General features: G+C 37.1%; 1 protein-coding gene across 6 annotated transcripts in view; it reads left to right on the top strand.

The window, feature by feature from the left end:
• The window catches only part of LUZP2 (leucine zipper protein 2), a 458,146-nt gene extending 446,913 nt beyond the window's left edge, over positions 1-11,233 (top strand). For 4 of the 6 annotated variants that reach the window (XM_070624544.1, XM_070624547.1, XM_070624548.1 and 1 more), the window contains 2 exons: positions 6,957-7,040; positions 7,787-11,233. In XM_070624544.1, the coding sequence (XP_070480645.1) occupies positions 6,957-7,040; positions 7,787-7,891 (189 nt within the window). In that variant the 3' untranslated portion in view covers positions 7,892-11,233. Of the gene's footprint in view, positions 1-6,956; positions 7,041-7,783 lie in introns of all 6 variants that reach the window. The other 2 variants (XM_070624543.1, XM_070624546.1) reach the window with 1 other exon arrangement.
• The last annotated feature ends 15,628 nt before the right edge of the window (positions 11,234-26,861 follow it).

Genomic DNA, 26,861 nt, shown 5'->3' on the forward strand with positions numbered 1-26,861 from the left:
GAGCAGTGTGTTTTGTGGTGTTAGTTGGTTGATTTGTTCTAACGTCAACATTGGAAGCTGAAAATCCCCAAGTTTGTTATTGGTGTTTAGCTTTCTTCTTCTGTAAAATACCAAAGTCCAGAAGCCTCAATGTTCATTAATTTACCCACATTATCCTAGATAGTGGGAGATGGAGTTGGGACTCAAGATTGTTTACGCATGACTCCAAAGCCTGTTGTCTCCACATTAAAATGAGAGTCCTGATAATTGCTAGGGACACCCCAGTATTATAGTCTCCCCCCATCTTGTAATCGAGTATTGTTTTCCATGCACAGAGGTAAATAATTAACAGGGCTTGTCTCAACTATTTAGTTTTGTTGTTGCTTTGCCTACTTTTGTGGCTATAATATAACATTTTGTCAGATGGCAGTTTGTTGCCCAAAAGCACAGAAACAAACTGGTTATTCTGGTGGTGTTGGTGAAGATGTGTATGTGAGAGACAGTGTGTAATCATTTTCACAAAAATACTTCATGGCTTAGCCATTTCACAATTTATAGAGCCAGCTGTGCTCCTCCCTGGGTCTCCTGTGTAATTGAATAGGTGAGCAACATATTGAAGTAGTTGAAATTGTGCATGCTTTCCTGATCCATCTTCATATTTTATTACTTGAGTTTCTAGAAATAGGTACATTACTAATCAGGTTGAATTTCATCTAATTGAGATGGAGTGTTTTGAAGGCCTGTGCTAGCCTTTGATTATAATATTTTATGCAATTCTCAAGACTACCATTTAAATTTTTTGTCTCTTAAGATAGAAAATACTTCCTTTTTATAATTAATCAGTCATTCACTACAGCTAGTTACAGCTCTACCCACTAGTCCCTGATGCGGGGTCGGTGAGCCGAGGAGTCGAAAGAAAGATTTCTTAGACTCTTAAGATCTGGCAGTAGTGCTCTTTTATTTAGAGAATAGTATAGAATAGCATGGGGACAGGACCCATGGGCAGTCAGAGCTTCTGCTGCCTCCGCTTCTGCTGCCCCCGCTGGCATGGGGACAGAACCCATGGGCAGGCAGAGCCGCTGCTGCTGCCCCCGCTGGCATGGGGACAGGACCCATGGGCAGGCAGAGCTGGTGCGTGGGGACAGGACCCACGGGCAGTCAGAGCTCCTGCTGCTGCCCCGAGTTGAGGGTTAGGGCTAAATTTAAGGCACAGGTATATGATTCATCTCTTTACAAGACAAAGGAAAGAACATGAAAAAAAGTTAAAATGGTGTCAGTGAAGGTGGGGTCTGGTCATTGGGTGATCCCTTGACTTTTAGACAAGAATCAAATCAGATTAAGTAAAGGTTAGAAAGGTTAGACGCCACCACCCTAAACCAGTTACATGAGATTGCCAGACAGCAACCAACTTAAGTTCTTGCCTCTGGCATTGATTAAGAGCTTCTAGAGATAAGACCATCCCCCCTTCTTCCTGGCACAGAGAGGGAGGCATCTTCACAGATAGAGGTTTCCCTTAGAAATGTAAATGTTTCCCAACAAAGGGGCAAACAAATTCCACTCCTTGGAGCCTGAATCTCATCTGTAGTTTTAAAACTAACCAGCCTAAAGAATCCTCATCATAAGCCATTTTAAAATTAAGCAGCTTAAAAATCCTCATCAGTCCCCAAGTAAAATTATATTTTTTAATCATAGATATATGAGGAGAAATGACACCGGTACCTTTCCTGTAGCTCAAGACAAAGAATTTGAGGTTCAAATTGATAAGGAAAGAAGAGATTAAGTTTCTAAGTACTGTTCCAACTTAAATATCATATTTTTATGAACATGTATATTGTCGTGTATGCAAACTATACACAGAGAAGCAGTTCTTGTGTAGATGGTCATATCTCATTGGGAAGTGACAGATCAGCTGTGCCCACAAGAAAAGGGAAAAAGTAGAAAGAAAGAAAGAAAGAGAAAAAGGGAAGGAGGGAGAAGGAAAGGGAAAAGAGGTAAAAGAAGAAGAAGGGAGGGAGGAGGGGAGAAAGAGAGGGAGGAAGTGGAAGAGGAGGAAGAAGAATGGATATAGAGAGAAAAATAGTTACATAGATGGACAGACAGATAGATATGTGGCATAGGTTATTTTTGAAACCAACAAAAATGTTAAAGGAGAACAATAAGGTTGTCTGACTGTCCTCTCCACTTTATTCTTGTGCTTTGATGTTTGACAATATTTTACATGCACTCACTGTTTGCATTGTTGTGATATTATCGCGACAATTTTATATTATATTCTTTTAGCTTAAGTATTTTTCACATTAGTAAATATCCTAAAATGTTGTCTTCATGACTACAAAATATCTCATCTTATTATTTTATCATCGTTTAATTAACTGACCTCCTTATGTTCAAGTATTATTTTTATTTCTGTTACACAAATCACCTGCATAAATACTTCTGAGTGCAAAGTCTTGCCATTTAGAAAAAAATTATTTTTAATTGTGCATTATTTCCTTCAGAGAGAGAATATCCCAAGTGAAATATACCAGATGATGAACGCATTTAAAACCATTGTATCTATCTTATTAAATTATTTCCCAAAATATCTATATCAATTTATTTTCTCAGCAGCATCTCAAAATAGAGAGAGAGCAGAAAAGCTGGAAAGAGAGGGAGGAATCCATTTCATCATGCTATAGCCAACAGCAAATGTATAATTTCTGTTTCTTTCCTTGTTTGATAGGAAAAATAGTTTATTACTGTAATGATTATAACTTTTGGTGTAACTAGACCATGCCATTTTTCTTCAACTACAGAAGGATGGCATTGCATTAATGCAAATGCGTGTGAAAAACTTAATGAGGAACTGTACTTCTCCCCAGACTTCGTGGACCATATAAATCATCACGTAAACAATCACCATTTGTTGGATAGATAGTACCAGCGAGTCGGCTATGATATAACAATAGATATGCTTTATTGAGTATCCCATGTGCATCAGGTGTTCAGGTTGTCTACAACATGCATCTTTTGCCTCATCATCATTGTTGCTACTACAATCTACTGAGATCCTGGTGGTGAGAGGCATTGAACTCAGTGCTTTAAATCATTGTCTTGCTTAATTCTTACTCACATTTATAAAGTCAAATTGTTCCGTATTTCACGAATATGGAAATTTACATTGAGAAAAACTGAGTAATTTATCCAAGACCACAAAGCTAGTAAATCGTAGATTTAAGAACTTGAACATTGGCTCAAGATGGACGTCTTAGCCCACAGGTTTAACCACTGCCTTATTCTGTTTAGTCATGAAATCTCGTATTTGAAATAGCACTTTTGTCTCTTTCCAAGACTTTCAATTCTATTTCAGGTAGTACCAGGAAGAAGTAAAAGAAGGAAAAGTCCACAATTATTCCAGGTAGTGTTGGGGACTGAGGCAAAGGAAATATCAGTGTGAAAAAAGTTCTGTTTGTGTGTGTATTTAACAGTCATAGTAAAAAGAAAATCTGTGGATCTGAGTAGGTGACAGCAGAGATTCATTCTTAATGCCCAGTCATCTATCTTGTGAGACTTTGCTGTGGTTCATCAAGGTGAGTGTGACGGCCAGGCTCCTATATCTCAATTTTTTAAGAGAACTGTCTCCCACTCTCTCATCTCATCCATCTCCTCAGTCTTCTCCGCCTGCCTCTTCACTTATCATACCTGGTACAAACAAAGTGAGAAACAGCGTGGAAAAGTCGGTAGGGCATGCATTTTTAGACCAACCATAAAAAGCTCCCAGGGTTCCAAGTATTCAGTGTTCAAATGAGGACAGCTGGGAAGCTGGTTCCAAATGCTTTTCAATTCCCCTTTTCTCTCTTTCCTTTCTTTCTTTATGTGTGAGGCTTGCACGGCTGTTGATTCTGCAGCATGCTTTGTATTTATAATGTCCATGTCAACTCACTGTAATCACTGGTTTGTAATCATTAACGACAGTAATAGTAGGAGAAGAGGAAGAAAGAGAAGAAGAGTGTTTACTATTTGTTAGTATTTATACTGAACATTTTTATATGTTTTCTCATTCTATCCTCAAAATAACCTATGAAGAATTGGCCCCATTTTACCGCCAGTAAACTGAGATCCAGAGATAAGTAACTGATCAATTTACTTTGATCAAGATCACCAGTGAATAAACATCAGAGCTGAAACTTGAACCAAAGTCTGTTTTACTCCAAAGCACATTTAACCATTAGGCAAAACTACCTTTATACTATAATGTTGGAAAAGAGTCAAATTCTTCTTGCCTTCTTTAACTACAGCTCTCTGGAATTTTTGACAACCTGGGTGATAGTTGCAACAAGGGTAAGAGAACTCGATGAGGAAACCTCCCCTTATGTTCTCACCAAGTGAATGACTACACTCTCAGTGGCTGTAAAGTTGATGAGATGCTTCTTAAGGCATGATACCTGCAAGTTGTAATTATATTGCCCTTATATCCATTGCCTCTTTGAGAAACACTAAACATTTTATGGACTCCATATAATGAAGTTTCTACAATGTCTTCGAGGCACAGAAAAAATAAATTTAAAGGTAGTGTTCATTGTAAGATCAAAGTATCAAAAAAGGTTCGAGCTGTCTTCTAGCCACATAATATTTTCTTTAATGTTGAAATTTAAGAAGTTTTCATTGTTCCGATGATCAAAGGCTTGTCTCAAATTGTCGGATGTGGTTGCACTAGTGCAAGAAGATACTTCGCTGCAAATCTTAGACTATCTTCCCCATGACAATGACCTCAAGTGATGCCCACACAAAAAAGGGTTTTGAAGTCAAATAGATTTGGAAAATAGTTATATCATATCTCCTTCTAAGAGATTTATGCTGCATTTGTGCATTATGAAGAAGTAGATTTCAAATTCTATTGTGAGTCTGCATGGCTGGAGTGCTGATTAAAAATGCAAGCCCCATACTAATAGGACTGAATTATTACCCAGGAGTGTTATTTTTTAACAATCACCTTACGTGATTACGTGGACAGATCATTCAAGACCAAACTCCAAGAAATTGTGTGTTAAAAGCTCTGAGAACTACTTTAAATATAACTGTTTAATGTTCACATAAACTTTTTCCCCAAACTTATGTAACCTTTGAATCCCATTATTCCAAAATGTATTTTGGGAAATCCTACACTATGCAGGGAACTTTCTGCGTTGATCATGTGTTTTGAGCTTGATTGCATATACTTATTTTAGTTAATTTCTCAAGGGCTGAAAGCAAGTATAATAAAATCAAAGGCCAGTTGTATTATCACAGTAGAATAATTATAACTTTTCCAGGGGAATTTTAGATTCTAGGTCTAACTCAAACCCACGCAACATAAAAAGAAACAAATTTCTTTCTCAGGTAGTGTAGAAGATTCCTCTGTATATCTGCTAAAATTCTCTGAAATCAGGTAGTCAAGGTTTCGACTATCAATTTCTAGTATTATAGTTACAATCTTACTTTTCCACTATACTGTAGGCTGATTTAGAAGAAGGGGCTGTGTGTAACTATTTTGGAACCTCTATCAAATATACCTATATTCAATCATATGAAAAAATCAGGCATTTTTAAAAATTCTAATAATTGAATTATTTTCATAGCCAATTTTTTTTTATTCATTTAGTATTTATTCAGAGATTATATATTGGCCACTTGCTGTCTGGTAGACATCTAGCTTGGATTTAGGGTTGATACATATAGCCTCTATCTTCAAGGAACTTACAAGATACCAAAGAGCTGGACATGCTTATACATAGAAAACAACATTAAGTGCTAAAATTTTAATATTCATGGTATCTTTAGAGGAGGAAAGTGTGACTAAGTCTATCTAGTGTTGGAAATGATGTGCTAGGGTCAGAATGAGTAGCTGTTTTCAGGATGTCACAGTGAAGAGAGACTTTTATGAGGGTGGGGTGGCATACATATAGGCATAGAAGGGTAAAGTGACATTGTGCGTGTTCAGTTAAGACCAAGATAGTGTGAGACTAGGGAGCATGTAAAAATAACTTTGCTCTAAAATCTGAATTGGAGTAGGTTAAATCTTCTATACATCCTCTTTATTTATCATCTACTTGTAGAATTTATGGAATGTTAGCGTTCCAAGTTGGTTTAGGTATCCTCTTTCTATTTGACCCCAAGGAAACAAGCTGACTTGTCCAAGGTCAGAGCTAATCAGTGGCCACGGACTATTAAACTGCTGGGCTCTATTTTACACATGGAAAGGATCATGGAAAATTATCAAAAAATATCTTACCCTAAACAATTTTTATAGTTACTTTAAAAATGTGTTTATAATAAAGAGGAAGAAAAAAAGGAAGGGAGGGTGGGAGAAGGAGAGGCAATAAGAAAAGGAGAATTGAAGAAAGGAGGACAAAGAAGGAAGAAAGGATCGGAGGGAGAGAGGGTGAAAGGGAAAATTCAATATTTTAACCTTGGTTAAAATGGAAATGAAGCCCAACTGGAATATGCTGCCTGCAATTCATCTTCTTCAAAACTGTTGAGGCTAATAAGATGAGATTTGCTGGTTAGTAAAATACAGGATCTTATCCCCAGAAATATGATCTTTTTTAAGATATTGAAGATTTTTTGCTAGGCAAATTGATAACCGTGTTGCTTAAATTGCTTCCTGGCTTGCAATATCGGTGTTCCTGGAGGCATACAGACCACTGACACATTTAAATCTTAAAGTGTAGACACGTCACAGATATAGTAGTTTTATAATTCTTTACTTCTGTTAACATTTTTCAAAGAAAGAACTTCCCATGGGAATTGAACTGTGTTATGGTAGCTGACTGCTGAAGACCCCTGAGATCCCCAAACCAACCACAAATACTTCGTCTCTCCTTAGATCCCACTCAAGTTGTGGGGCCCTTTCAGCTTGATCAAAGTGAAGGAATTTTCTCAATAGGAAGAATTCATGAGAGTTTTTCTATTGTCTTCCTTTTTTTAATTTAACTTCATTGGCTTATTTTCAACTGCAGCTTGTCCAAGACAAGACTTGTTTAACGAAGCAGGAAGAAAATTCCCCAAGCCTTGACACTGCAAAATCAGAGCCTGCCCCACAGGTATTGTCTGTTTGTTTATTTTGATTAAGTCAGAAGATACTTCTTGAATCCATTGGGTTCGATGATTTTCTCTCTTGCTCTAGCTGAAACAGAGATGTTGTATTGGCTTCTACAAGAGGCTTCCTTCACCTAGTGCTTCTGGACCTTTCCATGAGCACTCTGCCTACCAATAAGCTTTTGGTTTGGTTCCCTGCTGTCCTCAGATGCATAAGGGTGAGGGAGATGTCCCCTCCCCCCAACTCAGAAAACAAACAAAAATGAACAGAGAGCAAAAAACATGCATCTATTCCTTATAGGACAAAGAAGATTAAAAGAAGATTTTAGGAAGCAGAGGAGGTAGAAAGAAGAACATATTCCCTACAGAAATGAACACAACTCAGGAGATTAATTCTGAGCTTCTATATAGACTGTTCTATATCTGAACAAAAATATTCCATCATAGAAATTCTTAGGGTTCATTCCACTTAACACAACATTTCTCAATGTTTGGGTTAAATTAATCAGAGTTGAATGGCTTGGCCAAAGTTTTCTCAAAATAGTTTTTGAAATATCTTGCCGTTTGTAGACAGTATTTCATGTGCGTTCATGCAGTATTAACATATTTACATTTATTTTATTTTTGCTTTCTGTAAGATGTATGCTGGGATATATGAATTTGCATTACTATTCTGTTAGGATTGTAATTTTTACCTTAAAAATATATTTATTTTGACTCAACTAATTGTCATTTCTGTACTGTTTAGCAGAAATTGGAAATACCTCCCTGTACGGATTGTAAGGTGAAAAAAAGCCCAGAAAAACAATTGACCAGCTTCGAAGGGAGAGCAACTAGAGAAGAAAAAATACTGTAAATATCAAGAAACTGTGTTAAAAAGCATCCATTTGCTATTGTCTTCATACTCTTTCTAGACCACAGGCTTGATAGAAATACTAAGTTTTTAAAGCATGCAACTTTTTCACAATTTTATGTAACTTTATAAAGTAGTCTACACATTTTCCAAAAGATTCCAGGCCAATTATGATCCGTAAGCAATAACCTAATTAAAATGGATATCCGCAATCATAAATACTCATTGTCATCAGTCAATTGCCCAGTATAAATTTGTCTGTTTTGAACTCAAATGCAATGTAACGTTTAATTCTTCTGACACATTTGGGTATCTAGTACTTCTATGATCTAGTTTTTGAAATCAACTGGAGGCTAATAAAATATTGTGCATCCTCAGCATTCTAGAATCTAAATTGTAACCGTATCAAAGATTTTGGACCACACTGGCCAACTGGAGTCACTTTCCTCAAGGTTGAAATCTGTGCTGACTCAAATATATTGTTTATTTGAGGGTGTTTATTGCTATCCTCATTATTGTTATTTTGAGCCACATATAAATAGTGTCAAGGCATTCTGGCAGGGGTTTAGTCAGTTAACAGAATGCATTAAATGTGTTTGGTATGATGTAGACAAAATATCTGGATGAATGACTAAATTTCTGAGACATTGATTAGATTTTTTGGCATTCTATAGACACATTCCTGTGGTTGTCTGCTGGAAATACTGTGAGTTAGAAATCAAGTTGTTTGAAATGCTCAGCGTGATTTTGGGTATGAAATTTGTGGTGGAATGTGGAATGGAAAGAGGCTTCCAAAATACAAATGTGTGAGCAGATAATATACATTTAAAAATGAAGATTTGATGAAAGTAAAACAGCCATATAGAACCAATGAACCCCAATTTGTATATTTTGTCAAGAAATGTATTAATTAAGCAAATCAATGGCTACGATAATCATTGACGCTAGAGCTCTACATAGGAATATCACTGATCAGTTAAATGTGCTCCTGAATAATCTGAATGTAACTCACAAGCAAGAGGAGCTGACACTTGAGTATGTGATTATCTGATTGATAGGATCAATATTGCATCAAACTTATAGACTCAAATTAATGGGTTAAATGACCCAGTTATTTGTCTGCACTGAACATAGTCACTTCTGCTGGTTAGACCCATTTTGCAAATACAGAAAGCGTATAAAACAATTAGTTTTATAGAATGGATCTGCCAATCCACAATTAATACATTTGGAGCACTGTGTCCTGGCAGGCTGTGTTAGAAGATAGTTAATAAAATATATATATATTAAATGAAATCTATAATCAATAGATGAACTTAAATTCTGGGATATAATGACACACCTTTGATTACAATGACATATTCAAAGAAATTTGGCGTTTTGGAGAAATGGCAAACTATCATTAAAGTAAAAGTAATATTGTGATATATTCATGTAGCAATTGTACTCGCAGAGTAATTCAGTGTCGTTTATCAGTATTTTTCAGATTACAGGCTATCTAAGAAAGAAAGAGAATTAGTTTTATAGATGATCCATAGAGTTTTCAGATGAGGTGACCAGGATAACAGAAAAGATCAAGGTTCCTGCTAACTCCTCCTCAGCTCTAAAAATTGTATAATTCTATTAGATGGAATGTTGCCAGTTTCCTGAGTCCTATTCCTTGTAATTTCCCCACTGAACCCAGAAACCCTAACCAGCTCCAAAGCTTTACGAAAGGGAAGCAGATACTTTGGTTTTAATTTCAGTTCACTTTCACACCCTCGTCCTGTGCCCCAGCTTCCCTCCTAGACTCTGAATCCTACCGAAAATTAGTCACCATTTCACCTTAGCACAGGATGTTTGGAGGCATGTTTAGAATGAATCAAAAGAATCAGGCTTATATTTTCTGAAATTTTTATAGGGTAACATTGAAAGGTGAGAATTGGGCTTAATCTTCATCAAATTTGAATAACTTCATTTGTAAATTATTTTTTCTATGCTCTAAATTCCTATTCTAACATGTGACAATATAGTCTCTTTGCTTCTCTTAATTACTAGCATGATCAAGTGGGCTTTGAATGAGTGTAATATATATACTTTTTTTCTTTAATGATAAATAGCATTTTGCAGCCTGTAGAGCTTACTGTGGTATATTCATGGCATTATTTGTTTCAAAAGAAAAATAATTTGTAGTCAAAGAGCTTTATAAATATTTTTAAGAAATATTCTGAGTTCCCTTTAATAATTAAGTAAAGAATTATTTTTTACTATATTCCATGACTTTACCATAATGAACGCATTTTATTTCTCTGAATCCTTTAATTTCTTTAAAATAGCATCAGAGAGGTTTAAAATGTTTTACTTACATATGTGGCTTTTGTCTACAAGAGAGGTGACATTTCTTATTATTTCTTTTAATTAACAGCTATATAAGTAGGTGTTGTTTTTGAGGAGTTAACATTCATAGTCTGACTATTCTCATGTGGAAGAAAACATTAACCTAAATGTTGAATATAGATTGTACAGTTCTATCATGTACCTTAATGGTAAGCAGTGAAAGATTACTTATGCTTTGCAGAATACGAATTAATTCCTATTGAGAAACAAACATACTTTCCAATGGAATAATGTATTTTAATATAGGTACTACCGGAACTAACAATTTATTTCTCTCTCGTTATTTTTAAATACAAACCAATGCTATACATTCACTTTAAGTTAAGAATTTGTTTTGGATTGTGTACTTCCTTTTTATATGCATTAACTATGTAGATTGAACTAGTGCCTGAAATGTATATGAGCTAAATGAATACTGACTGTGTTTATCCAATGCCAACATTTTCAGATGAAAAGTGAAAAATTCGGTAACTCGTCTGGATGTGTTTTTCTGTGTGATCTCAAATCTCTAAGTACTGCATAGACTAGATGGCTAACTATGTTATTTCATTCTTTAATCATATACTTAGCATTGCAGTGCTATTTCAGACATAATTCTCTCTCATAAAATATGCTGGATTACAAGTCTAAAAGTTATATGTGAAAGAGACGTTTACGGTTTAGATGGACAACGTGGATAGCCGGATTAAAACAATATTTGTAAACTTTGCTATAATGGAATCTTTTCTTTTTATAGCTCTGTCACCTTGATTGGCACTAATTGCAGCAGAGGCTGAAATAATTATTGACACCATAGAGTCAAGTGAGCTGGGCAGACCTGGGCAATAGTGAAAACATATGCCTGTTTACTTAGGGGGCATTTTCTTAGTCATTTATGCAGTCTTAGGTTTCCCCAAACTATTTGCTCCCATCTGGATTATGTTGCATATTAATAGTCAAGTGATGAATAATAAAAGGTACTGAAAGATGGCCTCTTTTTGCTCAATAAAGATGTGTCACCAAGACTACAATGTATATTATCCTACATAAACTAATTGAAAAAGCAAATATTAACATTAAAAATAGTACTTGCTTCTGTGTATCACTAAGAACTTTTTTGAAATGTCCTCCTGGAAATTTCTTCAACCTCTCTTTGCTATGTCCCAGAAATCTTTTCTTTTATTTAATGTGTTGTTTTTTCTTTAATAGAGTTCCATGATGACAGACATTTTTGTTTTGTTCACGAATTAGTCTCAAGTGTGTGGAACTCACTGCCTCACAGAAGGAGCTCAAATATTCGTGGAATGAATTCAGAACCTGAGGAAGGACGGGCAGCAGCAAGGGAGCCCATCCTTGTACGATAACAGGGGCCTGTGGGCCGTCGTTGTCTTTTAGGGAGAGACAGTACATATCGTGGTTTAGTTTTGGTTTTTTCTTTGTTTTGTTTTTAGGCTATTTGTCCTTTGCCTTTTTCTCTGAAAAGTTTATCAACAGGCCTGTGGCTGCGACTTTAAGCAGAGTAGGTAAGGCGCTCCTGGGTGAATTTTGGAATGCGGCTCGATGAAGTAGCGTGTATGTGTCCTGAGTTGGAACGAGCTTTGACACCTCTAGACTTGCACAGGCCACTTAATTTCTTTTAGTATTAGTTTCTAACCTCTTGGACCTTAAGTAGTTGGACTTAAATCAGAGATTTTCCTCTTCATTCTGCTGAGCCTAGTCATTTAGCAGACATAACGCAAGAGTTGCTGAGGAGGTAAAAGAACTTGTGGAGGATGGGGCTGTGGACTCCACAAACCCTCACCGTCAGTCAACTAGAGTATCTGTTCTTTTACATAATTTATCTGTTAGGCTTACACATTCTACATATACGTTTTTTTGAAAAGCTCCTGTAAATTTTTCTCTTCTTTTTGCTGGGAAATAGTCACTCAGAGCTAAGATGTGTTGCCAATCTTCCTCTCTCTTTTTTTTTCTTTCTTCTCCCCAAAGCCCCAGTACATAGTTGTATATTTTAGTTATAAGTCCTTCTAGTTCTTCTATGTGAGCTGCCACCACAGCATGGCTACTGACAGATGAGTGGTGTGGTTCCATGCCTGGGAACTGAACCCAGGCTGCTGAAACGGAGCATGCCAAACTTCAGCCACTAGACCGTCAGGGCTGGCTCTGCATATACTTTTAATGGAGCAAGGGAGTCCAAGTCTAAAGTGATTTGAAGATCACTGAATAAAATAATCTCTATGATCCCTTCTCCCATTGTTTATCACTCGGCCAATCATTCGATCATACCGTAAATATTCTTTGAGATTCTAAAACGTGCCTACCATTCCACTTTTTGTTGAGGATCTAATGGTAAGCAAAAGTAGTACTTATGAGTACTAATCTTGCACTTAATATGTGCCAGCCACTGTTTTAAATTTAAAGAAATATTAGTTAGATATTCTCAGAATTATTTGAGAAATATATTACAATTATCTCTGTTTCACAGAGGAACACATTGAGGTAGGAAAATGTTAATTGAATTGCCCAAGATGACATAGCTAGTAAGAGGAAGAGGTGGGATACAGACTTGGCAATGCGTTGCTGGGATCTACATGCTCCCAGCTTCCACTTCACCACACTGCCTGTCCTGCAAAGAACAGGACAGAGAAAGAAGCAGCCACTAACACAGGAAGCACACAGACAAATGCATGATTGCTAAAAAGAGAAACCAGGCTTCTCTTTCCAGCATGCTACAGGTCAGGGGCATGCGACATAATGTACCCTTGTTGTATGATGCCTTCACTGAGAAGATGATATCAAACTAAGATTAATGAATATATAATATTTTCATGGATGTCTAAAAAATAAATTTTGTAGTATTCTCAGATACTGGCTAACAATATTTGAAAGTGAGCACTTGAATTCAAGTATACACATAGTTGTGAATTAGTTCTGTTAGAAAATGAAAACATCATATGGGAAAATTGCCATTTCTTTCTAGTCCCTGAAAGCTGGGATATATGAGTCTACTAGGTATAGGTGACAAGACATGCAGGTTTCTTCCATGGAAACCTTTAAAATAGATTACTTCTATTTTTTTCTTTTTTCTTTTTTTGTTTTTTGGTGAGGAAGATTCACCTGGAGCTAACATCCATTGCCAATCTTCCTCTTTTTTTTGAGGAAGATTAGCCCTGAGCTAATGTCTGTACCAGTCTTCCTCTACTTTGTATGTGGGACACCGCCACAGCATGGCTGATGAGTGGAGTAGGTCCTTGCCCTGGATCCGAACCTGCAAACCCAGGCCACCAAAGCAGAGTGCACAGAACTTTAACCACTCGGCCATGGGGCCAGGCCCCAGTTTCTTCTACTTTCTTTTATTAAAATAGAAATTTTCATTTCTCAGGCTTCTGCCTGTGATATTGTCTCTCTCCTTCCCTGAAAAGCCATGCCTTTGATGTCACATTCACCGACCAGAACTTCTGTGCAGTCCTTCTCTTGTTCCGCTACGGCATTTGCATCAGAAGTAAAGCAAATGTGTGTACGTGTTGCCCCCTCTCCCCTTCTTCGTCTTCCCCACTCCTAAATTCCTTAATTCCTTCAAGAGCACCATTTCACTTCATATCCTGTAGACACAGTGGCATCTTGGGAAGGCGTATAATGCAATATATTTGTTCCCAGAAAATCAGGCACTATTTGGGCTCCTGGAAGAAGCAGTTGACCTCTACACCTGCTTAACTGCTCAATGAGCATTCTTCCATGGGCAATATCTCTCCCAAGGGGGAGGAGAAGAGAGAGCAACTGTAGGGGATCATGTCATTTTCCTGACTCTGGCTTATCTTTACTACTTTTTTCATGATGAAGTACCCATTAAAAGTAAGTCAAGAGACAGATATTCAGCAGATGGTCCCAGCTCAGGTTTAGGAGATACAGCAGAATTGCGCAGAGAATGAACACCTCTTATGAATTCCCGTTAAATTAACCACACATTCAAGGTGACAAGTTGGTGCTTTTTCTTCTGCAAATTGCAGTTTGATCCGTTTAGATTTCTCAAACCTTGATGCTAAAACTGAAAGAATGTTTGGGTTGGAAATTCCCAAAGCTGCTCTTCATGCCTTTCCTTGGAATAACGTAAGTATGTAAATCTTAGTGTCCACTTGCAGAGGGTCCACATCTTGAAATGGTCATGTTTCCAACATGAGTCATATATGCTGCTGACGCTTTGCTTAAGCAAGCCACTGAGAATGACTTCATCAGGTGATTCTGACACAGAGAAAGACAGGCAGTACAACTGGGAAAGAAAACAGATAATGAAGAGCACACTTTAAATCCACTCTGTTAATCCCTGAAACAAATCCCCCTGAAGTATATGTGGCCTAAATAAAACTGAATGTATTTATTAAATGTGCTTCTGGTCATTTGTTACCCAGCAAATATGCAGAAAATTTAACGCATATTAGAGTAATTAATGTTTGCATAAAAGGTGTGAGATAGAGAAGAAACATTCTCTGAATCAGCAGAACTGTGTGTTCAATAAAGTAAATTAGATCATTATCAAGTTGATGAAATGAACTCTCATCCTTGAAAAAGAATACACCTTCTCTCATTTCATCCTCTTGGTCCTAAAATGAGCAGTTTGTTTGTGTTTTATGCATTTGTGTGTTTTCAACTTAACATGATTAGAGATAAGAAGGTGGTGAAATACGAACCCTGGAAGAAATATCCTCCTTCTCCCCCGATAGGGACATAGACTAGTTTTTTGGATGAAGACTTAGGGCAGATCTTTCTCCTCTATAATATTAATCCTACTGACTGCCATTTCTCCTTTCAGTATCACTTCATTTGGGGCACTTAAAGGTTTTTTTTGGTATTGGAGTTTGGGGTGGGGGAGGAATTTAAAAGTGTTTTGGTATTGGAGTCCACAAATAAATTTCAGATATTTCTAGGATGTGTTTGTTTTGTCTATGGACATATTGAAACCTAATAACTGCTCATGTATCTTCTCATACACAGGTATGTGCACTGCATGCATTTGTGCATGCTCCTGTTTGCACATGCCCATTATAGACGTTACTATAGTGGTTTCTATGCACATTTATGCTTTCCGGAATTTTCGAACATTCTAATTTGTGCATGCACAAATTTAGCATATGAATATCTTCGTGTGTTTACGTTTCTATCTTTGTATGTACACGCCTGTAGGCATGTGTTCATGGGTATAAATTCAGCAAAATATCCACATATCAGTCAATTGCCGTTTTTGCTGCCACGATTCCATTCCTATTTACATGTTTCATGTTATTTTAACACAGAAATTCTAAGAGCACAATTGATAACTGTGTATGTATACATTAGTAAATGTCCAGTGATCTTGCAATGAACACACTATGCTAATTTAGGCTGTGGAAATGGGCACAACATATTAGCCTCTCAAATCAGCCATTTGAAGTAGACAATCACCCCATCCCTCAAATACACAGGCTTAGCTCAGGTACCTCTTTATGTCTGTTCATTGGTCTACAAGTTAGACCCAGACTAGGAAATTACATGTGGGGTCATTTGCTGGGTGTCCTAAAAAGGGGAATTCCTTTTATCATGGTTTTGCATTCCCGGAGCCTCAGAGGAATTTTAACAACTATCCTGACAGTAACCAAAATATTTTTTACTTGGGAAAAGTGAAGTAAGTAATTATACTAGTAATTATCCTATCCACTCTGACTGTACTGGAGGAAAGGGACACTGTTAGAGAAATAAAAGGAAATCATAAGACCAGGGAAAGGGAGGAATTTCATTATCTCAAATGATAATGAGAGAATGTTCTTATAACAGAAATTTGCTGTAGATGTTTCCAGGCATGGATTACTTTGAAATCACTATGCTTTTGAAAACCAGTGTCTGTTTATGAGAAAATACTTTGCTTAGGTTTTGTCTGTTTAAATAAAGTCATGCATAGTTGCTTTGTCCTTTATGTGTTGTATTTGAAATTTGGGTTAAATACAGTTAAATGCATTGCTATAACTTGCAGAATGACATACTGATCACTCCATGGTGCAATGCAAGATGAACTGGCTTTTACTTAAGATGTGGTATGATTTGTATAATTTTCTTTTCTCAGACAATCTGAAGATGGTTTTTCTGACTGACGCCCACTGCACAGTTTCTAGGAACTCCCATGTCACCAGGTGACCTGATAGCTAATTATTGTCCTTTAACCTATCCTAGAAGTTGTCTCCTATTATTCCTTTAGATATGAATAAACAATGAAAACTCCCTGGTTCTCTCCTCTCAAGGTTGACCTGTGTGCTTCGCTTTGACCAAGGGGTGGCCGGGCACGGTGGGGGTGGTAGATATTGTTAAGAGATCCTCAGAAGGCTTCCTGAGCTTGTGTCTCAGTTTTGCATCTGTAAATACACCACTTCCAGGTCACCTTTACCAAGAGTTCTTCCACTGCATACGGCCATCTAAACCTTTAAGAGTGTAGACATAATTACCTTACAACATGATTATGAGCAAAGCCTTTCAGTCAGACGGTTTGCATTAAATTCTGTGTTCAGCTTCATATTAACTGTGTGACGTCAGACAATTAACAAAACTCTGTGTGTATCAATGTCTTTACCAGCACATTGGGAATAATAAGAAGGCATACTTCATGATAATAATAGCTATTTCCCTTAAGTATTGAATGGGATCATATAAATAGGACAAACAGTAAGCATTTAACAAACACCACCTATTTCTATTTTAAAGGTATCTACACGTACATAGATACCTTCACAAATTCCCAGTAGGAAAATTACTATGGATTTGGGATTGGACACACGTATAGAATATTTCTCTTCGTGTGTGTGTGTGTGTGTGTGTGTGTGTGAGTGTGTGGTAAGTAGGAGGTATGATTTGTCTTGTTTCCAAAGGAACTCTCCTAATTTTGATTATCCAAAAAAAAAAAGACTAGTTTATCTAGATCATGCCACGTTGAACTCATATTTTTAAGAAGAATGAGTCAAGACATGCTCATCCTTTTAAAACCCTTGAATAGTTCCATCAAGTGCCTCTCCATTTATTCACACAATATCATCACATAATTTTTCTCCTAAAAACTTCTAATTTCCGTCTAATGTTAAGAGTCAAAAGTACTAATAAAAGGATTCTGTTTATTTGTTTCCCAAGAATTCTACAAAAATGTAATTATTTTCTTTACCTTTCTGGTGTAAATTATTTCGCAGATTGTTTTTTCTTATTTAACTTAACTGATAATGAATAACATTTGCAGAATAAGAGTTTATTTACCCTAACTTGCAAGCATAATGATCTTACTAAGATGTATCATAGGCTGTGATCCAAGGAGATAAACAGTTCCTTTCAAAGCCTAAATGAGTAGGTATATGAATGAAATATTTACATGCTCCAATGATATTTTCATAGAAAAGGAAAAATATTTGCATTCCAGATTGCCTTTGCTTTCCAAGTTTTAAACTTGCAGAGGCCCGGTGCTAGTTTTGCTGGAACTGTTAAAACCCCAATAAAACATTAATCAAAATGAAGCCTCACTTCCAGTTTTACAGTAGAAATGATTCTATGCACATTCATTACTTTTTTGAAATCAGATTTTTATTCTCATTTGGGAAATAGAAGCATCTACTTTCCTTTTCAATCTTTCTCCATCCCCACTTCAAAGCTCCGGAGCAAGTGGCCTGCTTTACACCCCTCCTGCACGTTCCCCTTTAATTTGAGGGAAGCGTGTGAGCTGACTCCTTCCTGAGGTGCCCTGAAATTTCTTTTGAGGGAATAAATGAGATAAGGTCTCTGTGGATCTACAAGCCCTTGAAAAGTTTGGAGCTCTTATAACCAACACACATACTAAATACACCGTTTTTACCCTTTTGAACTACTCTAACAATTTTCTAAGTTGTCCTTCTGTACCACTCTTGCCCCTACAATCTAGTCACCACATCGGTAAGAGTGTCCTTACCAATTCTTGAAATAAAGAACTTACATCATGACATTCCTCTCCTTAAAATTACCCAACGTTTTCCAATATCATTGAAAATTGTATTTTAGAAAACATTATCCTCATTATGGCCTACAAGGCCCTGCAGTACGGGGTCTCCCTCTCTTGGCCTCATTTCCCACCACGCTCCCTGGGACTCCCTTGGCTCCATTTCTACTGGCCTCTTTGCTGTCCCTTGGACTTGCTGAGAAGCTCCTGTCTCAATGTTCAGCACCTGCTGGTCTCTCTGCCTGGAGTGTTCTTTCTTTAAATATTTATCCAGCTCATTTGGTTCTATTCTCTACTCAAATTTCTCTGTGTAAGAAGGATTATCCTTGACTCTCTGCCTAAAATGGTACCACTGTCCCCACCACTCTACTGGCATCACTGTGTATCCCCTAAACTTGCTTGTCTTCTCTGCATGAAATGCATCACTATGTAACCTTATTTTACACATGTATTTGTAAACACATTTTGTCCGTCTCCTACTTCTAAAATCTAATCTCCTGGAGATCAGGGCTTTGTCTGTTTTCTCATTGCCTTCTCCGCAGAGTCCGGCAGGTAAGTGCTCGGTGGATGCTGGAAGCAATAAGTGTAGAATGCACTTTCTCAAATGGCTTCACTGCTTCCTTGTCCTGGCAGTGAGGGGAGACTCTGAAAGTTGAAAAAAATCCTCAGGCCAGGCCATGGCTCTGTCACTTGGAGAAAAAGCAGCCTATTGGCCTTGGGAGAGTCACTCAAAGCAGAAAATGTAAGATTTGGGCATTTATATTCTATGGGACTCTGATGACTGGCACTTATTATCCCCCACCCAAGTTTCCATAAATCTGTGATAAAACTGCTTGCTAAACAATGAGCAGAAACAAAAAAGTTTAACTCTAAATCTAATATAAAAAAAGAATAGCATAGCTTTTCTTAAGTAGAATGATGAAAGAATTTGAAACAAGGATAGGTGACTTTTAGCAAAAAAGTTACTTTTCATAGGAGATCAGCTTATCAGACTATGAATGTGATCAACTGAATACTTCAGGTGACTTGTCCAAGGCACATGAAACCACAACTGAGAAAGTCGGTGTTGTCACACCTCCCTAGCATGTAATGTGCCCCTGCATCTGACCTTATGTTAACATTACCAAAACAGATTCCTGGGCCATCGTCTAGAATTACTGAAACAGTAATTCAGAGGACTCTGCATTTTTATTCCTATTCCAGATGAACCTATGAAAACTGAAGTTTAAACCACCACAGTGTTTATGACATGTTGCCTATATATAACTACCATTCTTACTTCCCATTTTCCCATTATATGTGAGCTACCTAGTTATAAAAATTTGCCCTGTTTTAAGGTTTTTCTTTGCAGTACACGTACAAGCTCTTCGTGACAGAAAATGTGTCCACTGTCTTCCAAGCGCTACAGATTTCCAGCCAGTAGGGAAGCAAAGTTGCTTGTCTCCCCCTTTCTGGTGTACTTCTCGCACAGCAAAGAGCATGCCAGACAATGTCATCAAATTGGCAAGGCAATGGCTTTGTTTCATCTTCCTGCTTGCATGTATTAAAATATTGAACATGGTCACTGATGACTGATGATACTAATAACTACCCTAACAGCAATTGACTGCCATGCAGGATGACTGTAATGGGTGTCTATAATGGCAGCCCTTTCTGGAAGCTCCTGGATTCACTATCTTTATGTAATTGTAAACTCTTTTGAACGCTATTTTTATTCCCCCCTTCAAGATAAGGGGTTTCTGTAGTTGGCAATAGATTTTAGGTCTTATAGGGACCATCAGATGTCTTTTAGTGGAGGAACAAGAACTGTAGCCAAAATCAAGAAAAGGGAGATAAGAAAAAGAATGAAATTGCAGAAGCTAGAAGTTTGCCTCCACTGTTGTCAGAGAAGTGACTGTGAAGGAACAAATTGGTTATTATTGATGATTGTGAAAGAGATTATCATGTGATGATTTTTAACAAGTTTGCTTGTGGGTGGGTCATTAAGGAACCTGAACTTGGACCATTTTTCAAATATATTATAGAGTTGGCCTCAGGCCCTTCCATGCCTTCAAAGAAGATTAGGAAATGCAGCTGGCCAGAATGAGGTTGCTATTTCGTCTCCCTCAAGAAGCAGCAAGAATTCCAAAATTTATTTTTACTTTTTTTCTGAGTGGGCTTTGAGTCAAGATACCAGCCTAAATCTTTGATAAAGAGATGAGAACCAGGGGAATAAAATGCAAATCAGAACATTTCACTCTTTATGCTCAACTTTTTCATTACTTACAGTCCAAACTTCTCACCAAGAACCACCAAGTCCTAGAATATCTGGCCTCTGGCCATTTCAAATTTGACCACATCCCCTGCCACTCACTGCTTCTCTCACTGCCCTCCAGCATAATGGCTGGCAACATACTTATAATACATGCTACAGAAATCTTACCTCTGCTGCTAATCATAATAGCAAATACTTGTAGAGTTGTTGTGATGCTCCAGTAAGTATTCTAATCACATCATAGATGTTTTAACTCATTCTTCACTATAATCAGTGAAATATGTTATCAATTTCCCATTTTCTACCTGAGAACCCTGAGGAACAGAGAATTTAAGTAAATCATCCAAGATCACATACCCAGCATGTGGCAGAGCTGGATTAAAACCAAGGCAGTTTGACTTCAAAGCTGATATTCTTAACCACTGTGCCTCTCTACAAACAGACCACAACTCTTCCTTGCTTGATACACTCCAATATCTGGCCTTCTCATTTAAAATAAAATCCAGTGTTGGGGTTCTGATTCCTGTCTGTCCCTTTACATTTATCCTTTCCCATAAAATCAGTTTCATAATATGCAGGGCCCATGGCAAAATAAAAATGTGGAACCATTGTTCAAAAATAATTAATTCTATTATGACAGTGACAGGAGAGCATCAAACCAAGTGGAGGGCCCTTTAGAGATGCAGGGCCCTTAAGTGCAAAGGTGGCACACCTATGATACAGACCCTGTCTCCCATCATTGTCTCTTTTACTCACTGAGCTCCAGAGGTGCTGTCCTCCTTGCTGCTTCTTGATTACTCCAAACTGCTTCTGCCTGGGGCCTCTTGAACTTGTAGTTCTTGTTGCTGGGAAGTCTCCTTACCACCAATCTCAAAGACATGTGGAACATCAAGTGTACCAGTATAAGTATGGTGGCAATTCCAGAAAGAAAGGAGAGTGATAAAGGGGAAGAAAGAACATCTGAAGAAATAATGGCATAATGGCACTCAATAGAAGATTAGAGGATTTATATCATTAAAAATAATAATCATTGCAGACTTTGATACGATATTTTCAACAATTGATAGAATAACTAGAGAGAATATCAAGAAGAGAATAGGAGACTTGAACAACACTATAAAACAAATAGACTTAACAGAAATCTGTACAGCACTTCACTACCAACAACAAAATATACATTTTTCTCAAGTGCACACGAATCATTCTTCAGGATAAACTTATATTAGACCATAAAATAAGATTAAATAGTTTTAAAATGATTAGAATCATATGAAGTAGCTTCTTTAACCACAATGAAATGAAATTATAAGTAAATAAAAAGAAAATTTGGGAAATTCATAAATATGCAAAAATTAAATCCTGAATAACCAGTAAGTCAAAAAAGAAATCATCAGAGAAATTGGAAAATATGGCAAGATAAATTAAAATGAAAACACAACATATAAAAACTAATGGGATCCAACTAAAATGGTATACATAGAGAAATGTGTAAATGTAAATGTCTCTATAAAAAAATTAAAAAGAGGCCAGTCCCATGGTGTAGTGGTTAAGTTCAGCATGCTCCTCTTCAGTAGTCCAGGTTCACAGGTTCAAATCCCAGGCGCGAACATACACCACTCATCAGCCATGCTGTGGTGGTGACCCACACACAAAATAGAAGAATGCTGGCACAGATGTTAGCTCAGGGAGAATCTTCTTTAGCAAAAAGTAATAAATAAAAAATAAAATATTTCAAATAAATAACATATATCCTATTGGTTCTGCTTCTCTGGAGAATGCTGACACATACAGATTTTGGAATAGAGAGTTGTTCTCAAGGAATAAAATCTTAATGATGAATTTTCTGAATTGGTTCTGGAGTATCCGGCATGAGTTCTAGTCTAAGTATATTTAAAGACACAAATATCTCTATTTTCAATGGTAGCGAAAGTACTGGTAGTCCACTCCATAATGGGGCAATAGAGATACACAAAGCACCAGTATTGGATATTCCTAATCAAAAACTCATAAAAGTCATATTCTGACTGGCTATGCATTTGATATCTTAGAACATTTTCATCAATTTAATGGGTTTAATGAAATTTCTGGTTGTTCATAATTACACTGGAGAAAGTAGGGAAAAGAAATATTGAGTTCAGGGATTCAGACTCCCAGCTTAAACTCCTTATGAACGACCTGAATGTGTCTATGACTTCCCTGGAAGACAGGCTTATTTCCTACATCCACAGAGCTGAGATTTCTGAAAATCAGACCCAGAGGCTCATCCTGCAAGAAGCTGAATTACAGCACAAACTGAACTCCCAACCTCACAGGGTGTTTGCTCTTAGAGGGAGGGCATTCGCTGGGGAGGAATGGGATCCTGACAGTTCCCATAGTTGAGCTGGTTTATAGACCTAGAATCTCTTGAATGAGGGGAAGCCAGATCCCCTTCCGGATGGACCCTGTCAAAATTTATACTGTTAAACTTTGTTTCAGCCTTCTTCAAAGGGACCTATGGCCTTTTACCAGGGTGACAGTATGTAAAGAAAAAAAGAGATAATCAGATTTTTAAGGAATTACTGGACATTGGCTCTGAACTGACGCTAATTCTAGGAGACCCAAAACGTCACTGTGGTCCACCAATCAGAGTAGAGACTTATACAAGTCAGACGGTTAATGAAGTTTTAACTCAGCTTTATCTTAACATGAGTCCAATGCATCCACAATCCTTCATGGTTATTTTCCCAGTATCGGAATGGGTAATTAGAATAGACATACTTAGCAACCGAAGGATTTCCACACTGGTTCCCTAACCTGTGAGTAAGGACTATTACAGCAGAAAAGGTCAAATGGAAGTCATTAGAAAAGCTTCTACCTGGGTAAACAGGAAACCAAAAACAATACTGCCTACCTGGAGGGCTGGTAGGGATTAATACCACACAAGGACTGGAAGTACGCAGGGGTAGTAATTCCCAGTACATCCTCATTCAACTTGCCAATTTGTCCCATTCAGAAAATAGATGGGTCTTGGAGATTGCTAGTGGATGATCATACACTTAACTAAGTGGTGAACTCCAATTTCAGCTGCTCTTCCAAACGTGGTTTCATAGCTTGAGTAAATTAATACATTTACTTGTACCTGAAATGCAGCTATTGGGCTGGCAAATTCTTTTTTTCTCAGTACTGCTAGGAAAGACCACCAAAAATGATTGCTTTTAGTTGGCAAGGCTGGCAATAGAACTTCACTGTTCTACTTCAGGGGGATAACAGATTTCCAGCCCTATATCATAATTGAGCCCGCAGGGATCTTGATTGCCATTCTTTTCCACAGGACGTCATACTGGCCCAGTTCAGTGATGAAATTAAGTTGATTGCATCTAGTGATCAAGAAGTAACAGCTACTCTAGTCTTATTGGCAAGATATTGGCATGTGAGAGGCCGAGAAATAAGACTGACAAAAATTCAGGGGACTTCTAAACTAGTGCAATTTCTAGGGGCCCAGTGGTGTGGATGTGGGGAATCCTTTATAAGGTGAAGGATAAGTTGTTGTATTTGGCTGCTTTTATAACCAAAAATAAAGCATAACAACTAGTGGGGTTCTAGATTTGGGATGCAACATATTCTTCATCTGGGTTTGCTGATCCATTTACAAGTGACTCAAAAAGCTGCTAGTTTTGAGTGAGGATCAGAACAAAGGAAAGCTCTGCAACAGGCCCATTTCTCTGTCATTTGAGCCATAAGGCTGACATAACAGAGCATGAAGTGTCAATGACAGATCGAGATACAGCTTAGAGACTTCAACAGATCCCTCTTGGTGAATCACGGCATACCCGTGGGATTTTCTGGGACATTCCTGATGGACAGACTTGATGAAAAATTTTTCTAGTGGGTAGAACATTGATCAATGCATCTGGTTATTCATTTTACATGGAAAGAGAAATTGCCAGAAGTCTGAGTGCATACTGACTCATGAATGGAAGCCAAAGTTTGAGCTGGATGTTCAGGAACTTGGAAGGAACATGATTAGAAATTGGCAAAGAGGAGACTTGCAGAAGAGGTAGGTGCATAGACTACATATGTGGTTAGGATATTAGGAAACTGTGTTTCAAAAATAATTAATGCATAGCAAGTGAGACTACACTGCAAGAAAAGAAACAACACTGTATACTGTATGGAAAGTAAGTTTAATGGTGAAATAAAATTTACTTTATAGCACAATTAAATACTATTTCAGTATGTGTTTTAAAAAGCCATATTTATTTGAAAGTCTTTTTCCTCCACTCTTTTTTCTTCTTTAGTAGGTTTGAATTTTTCAAGTTGGGGCATTTCATTTATTGCACAGAAAGTAATGGAATAAAACACACAAGCAAGTAAATATTTTGCACACAGTAATGCTACAAGAATAAAACATCATTTGTCCACATCCCAGCAGATTAAAAAAGGTTCCCTGACTGTAATATCTCTAGAATGATGAATCTCTGTCTTGAGTGATATCTTCTGCATCAAAAGTCACAGGTTGCTTCACAGAGACGTGAGATATATCACATCAGAAAGAAGTGAAACGACCTTACAATGCAGCAACTCTGAATGACCTCAGCATGTCTGTTAGCTAACTTCATTGGTAAGAAAAATAAATAAGCAATGACCATAAAAATGGTCTTTTTTTTTTTTAGTGTATAATTATGGGATGGGGGGGCTTAGAAGGTGATAATTTTTTTTACAAAACTTAAGAATCAATTACCCACTATAGTATTACAATACCATCAAAGAACACTCCCAAATCCCAAACCTTTGCAGAGATTCTTCCGTGATTGGTAGCGTTTTGGCATTAGTGTGGAGCATGTGATAGCAGCCTTCCATTAATTAAGCATTCATTTAATACATTTCTTGCAACTCCCTTAGCTAGGTTCTGAACACATCTAGGCCTGAAGGAGCAAGAAGAGGAAACAGCATTGATATAGGGACCAATGGAGGAGGAGGCATCCCTCAGAAGCTGGTATCTTAGAATATGGCAACTATAGGGCCTTCAGCAAGGCAGGAAGGGACTATCAGGAACAGAGTGAGGGGGTCAATATTCCAATGTCTCTCCCCCTACATCCTCCATTATTCTCCCAGATTCTCCCATTAGCCACCTGAAAGCCAGAGGGCAAGAGTGCCCAGATGAGGCAGCCCACAGAGCTCAGTTTCCAGAATGATAGAAATGAATTAATATGAAGGGCAACAGAAAATACCAACACAGCCAACTCGCTTTTCCATTCAGCATCCATTCTTGTCTATGCTAAGAAGAAACTTGCACCCTGAACCCAGCCACACTATTATGGAGAATGACATCAATTCAGATATACTTCCAACCAGAATTTAAATTGTAAGGCCAGCTGCTACCAATACTCTACACAGAAGATAGCAAAGAAAAGCATTAAAAATAAATCCACAATTGTAGTTGGAGACTTAACATTCCTTTCTCAGTATAAGATAGAAATTGTAGAGAGAAAATCAGCAAGGATAAAGAAGAAGTGGACTTGCTTCTAGAATCTTCTTCTGGAATCTCAGCTTTGACCTTAAGAAACTAAAGAAGAAAAAAGCACACAATAAACCCAAATCAGAAAAGGGAAGACAATGATAAAGATCATGGCAGAAATCAAGGAAATTGAAAGCAGAACAAAACAAAAGAGAAAATAAATGAACCAAGAAAGTTCATTGTAAGGTTGAAATAAAGATGATAAATATCTAGGAAAACTTACAAACATAAAGGAGAGGAGACACAGATTACTCATAAGAGTACTGAAAGAAGAGATATTCCTACAGATTCTTAGGATATTTAAAGGATAACATAGGAATACTACAGACAGCTCTACCTACATAAATTTCACAACTTATAAACATGGACCAAAGACAAAAACTATAAAATACCAAAATTCACTGAAAAGGAAATATATAACAAATATTCATAAATAGCTATTAAAAATGAATTCATATTTAATCCTTCAGGTGAAAACCCAGAGCTAGATGATTTTATTGGCAAACATTTTAAGATAAATGACACTAGTTCTAAACAATTCCTTCCAGAATACAGAAGAAACACTTCCCAATTCATTTTGTAAGTTCAGCATAACACTGACCTCAAAAGCATACCAAGATAGTTAACAAAAAGAAAAATACAGACCAACATAACTCACCACTATAGGCACAAAACCCTCAAGAATATGGAAACAACAGCAAAAGAAATCTAGCAATATATAAAGAGAAGAATATACCACGATCAAGTGGAGTTTACCCCAGAAATACAATGGCATTTAAATATGTGAAAGTAAATAAATATAATTTAGCGTGTTAATAGTCTGAAGAAGAAAGAAAAACATATGATCCTATCAATTATTACAGTAAAGGCATTTCACAAAATACAATATCCATTTGTG

The sequence above is a fragment of the Equus przewalskii genome, chromosome 6 (assembly GCF_037783145.1).
Source record: "Equus przewalskii isolate Varuska chromosome 6, EquPr2, whole genome shotgun sequence".
Classification (NCBI taxonomy): domain Eukaryota; kingdom Metazoa; phylum Chordata; class Mammalia; order Perissodactyla; family Equidae; genus Equus; species Equus przewalskii.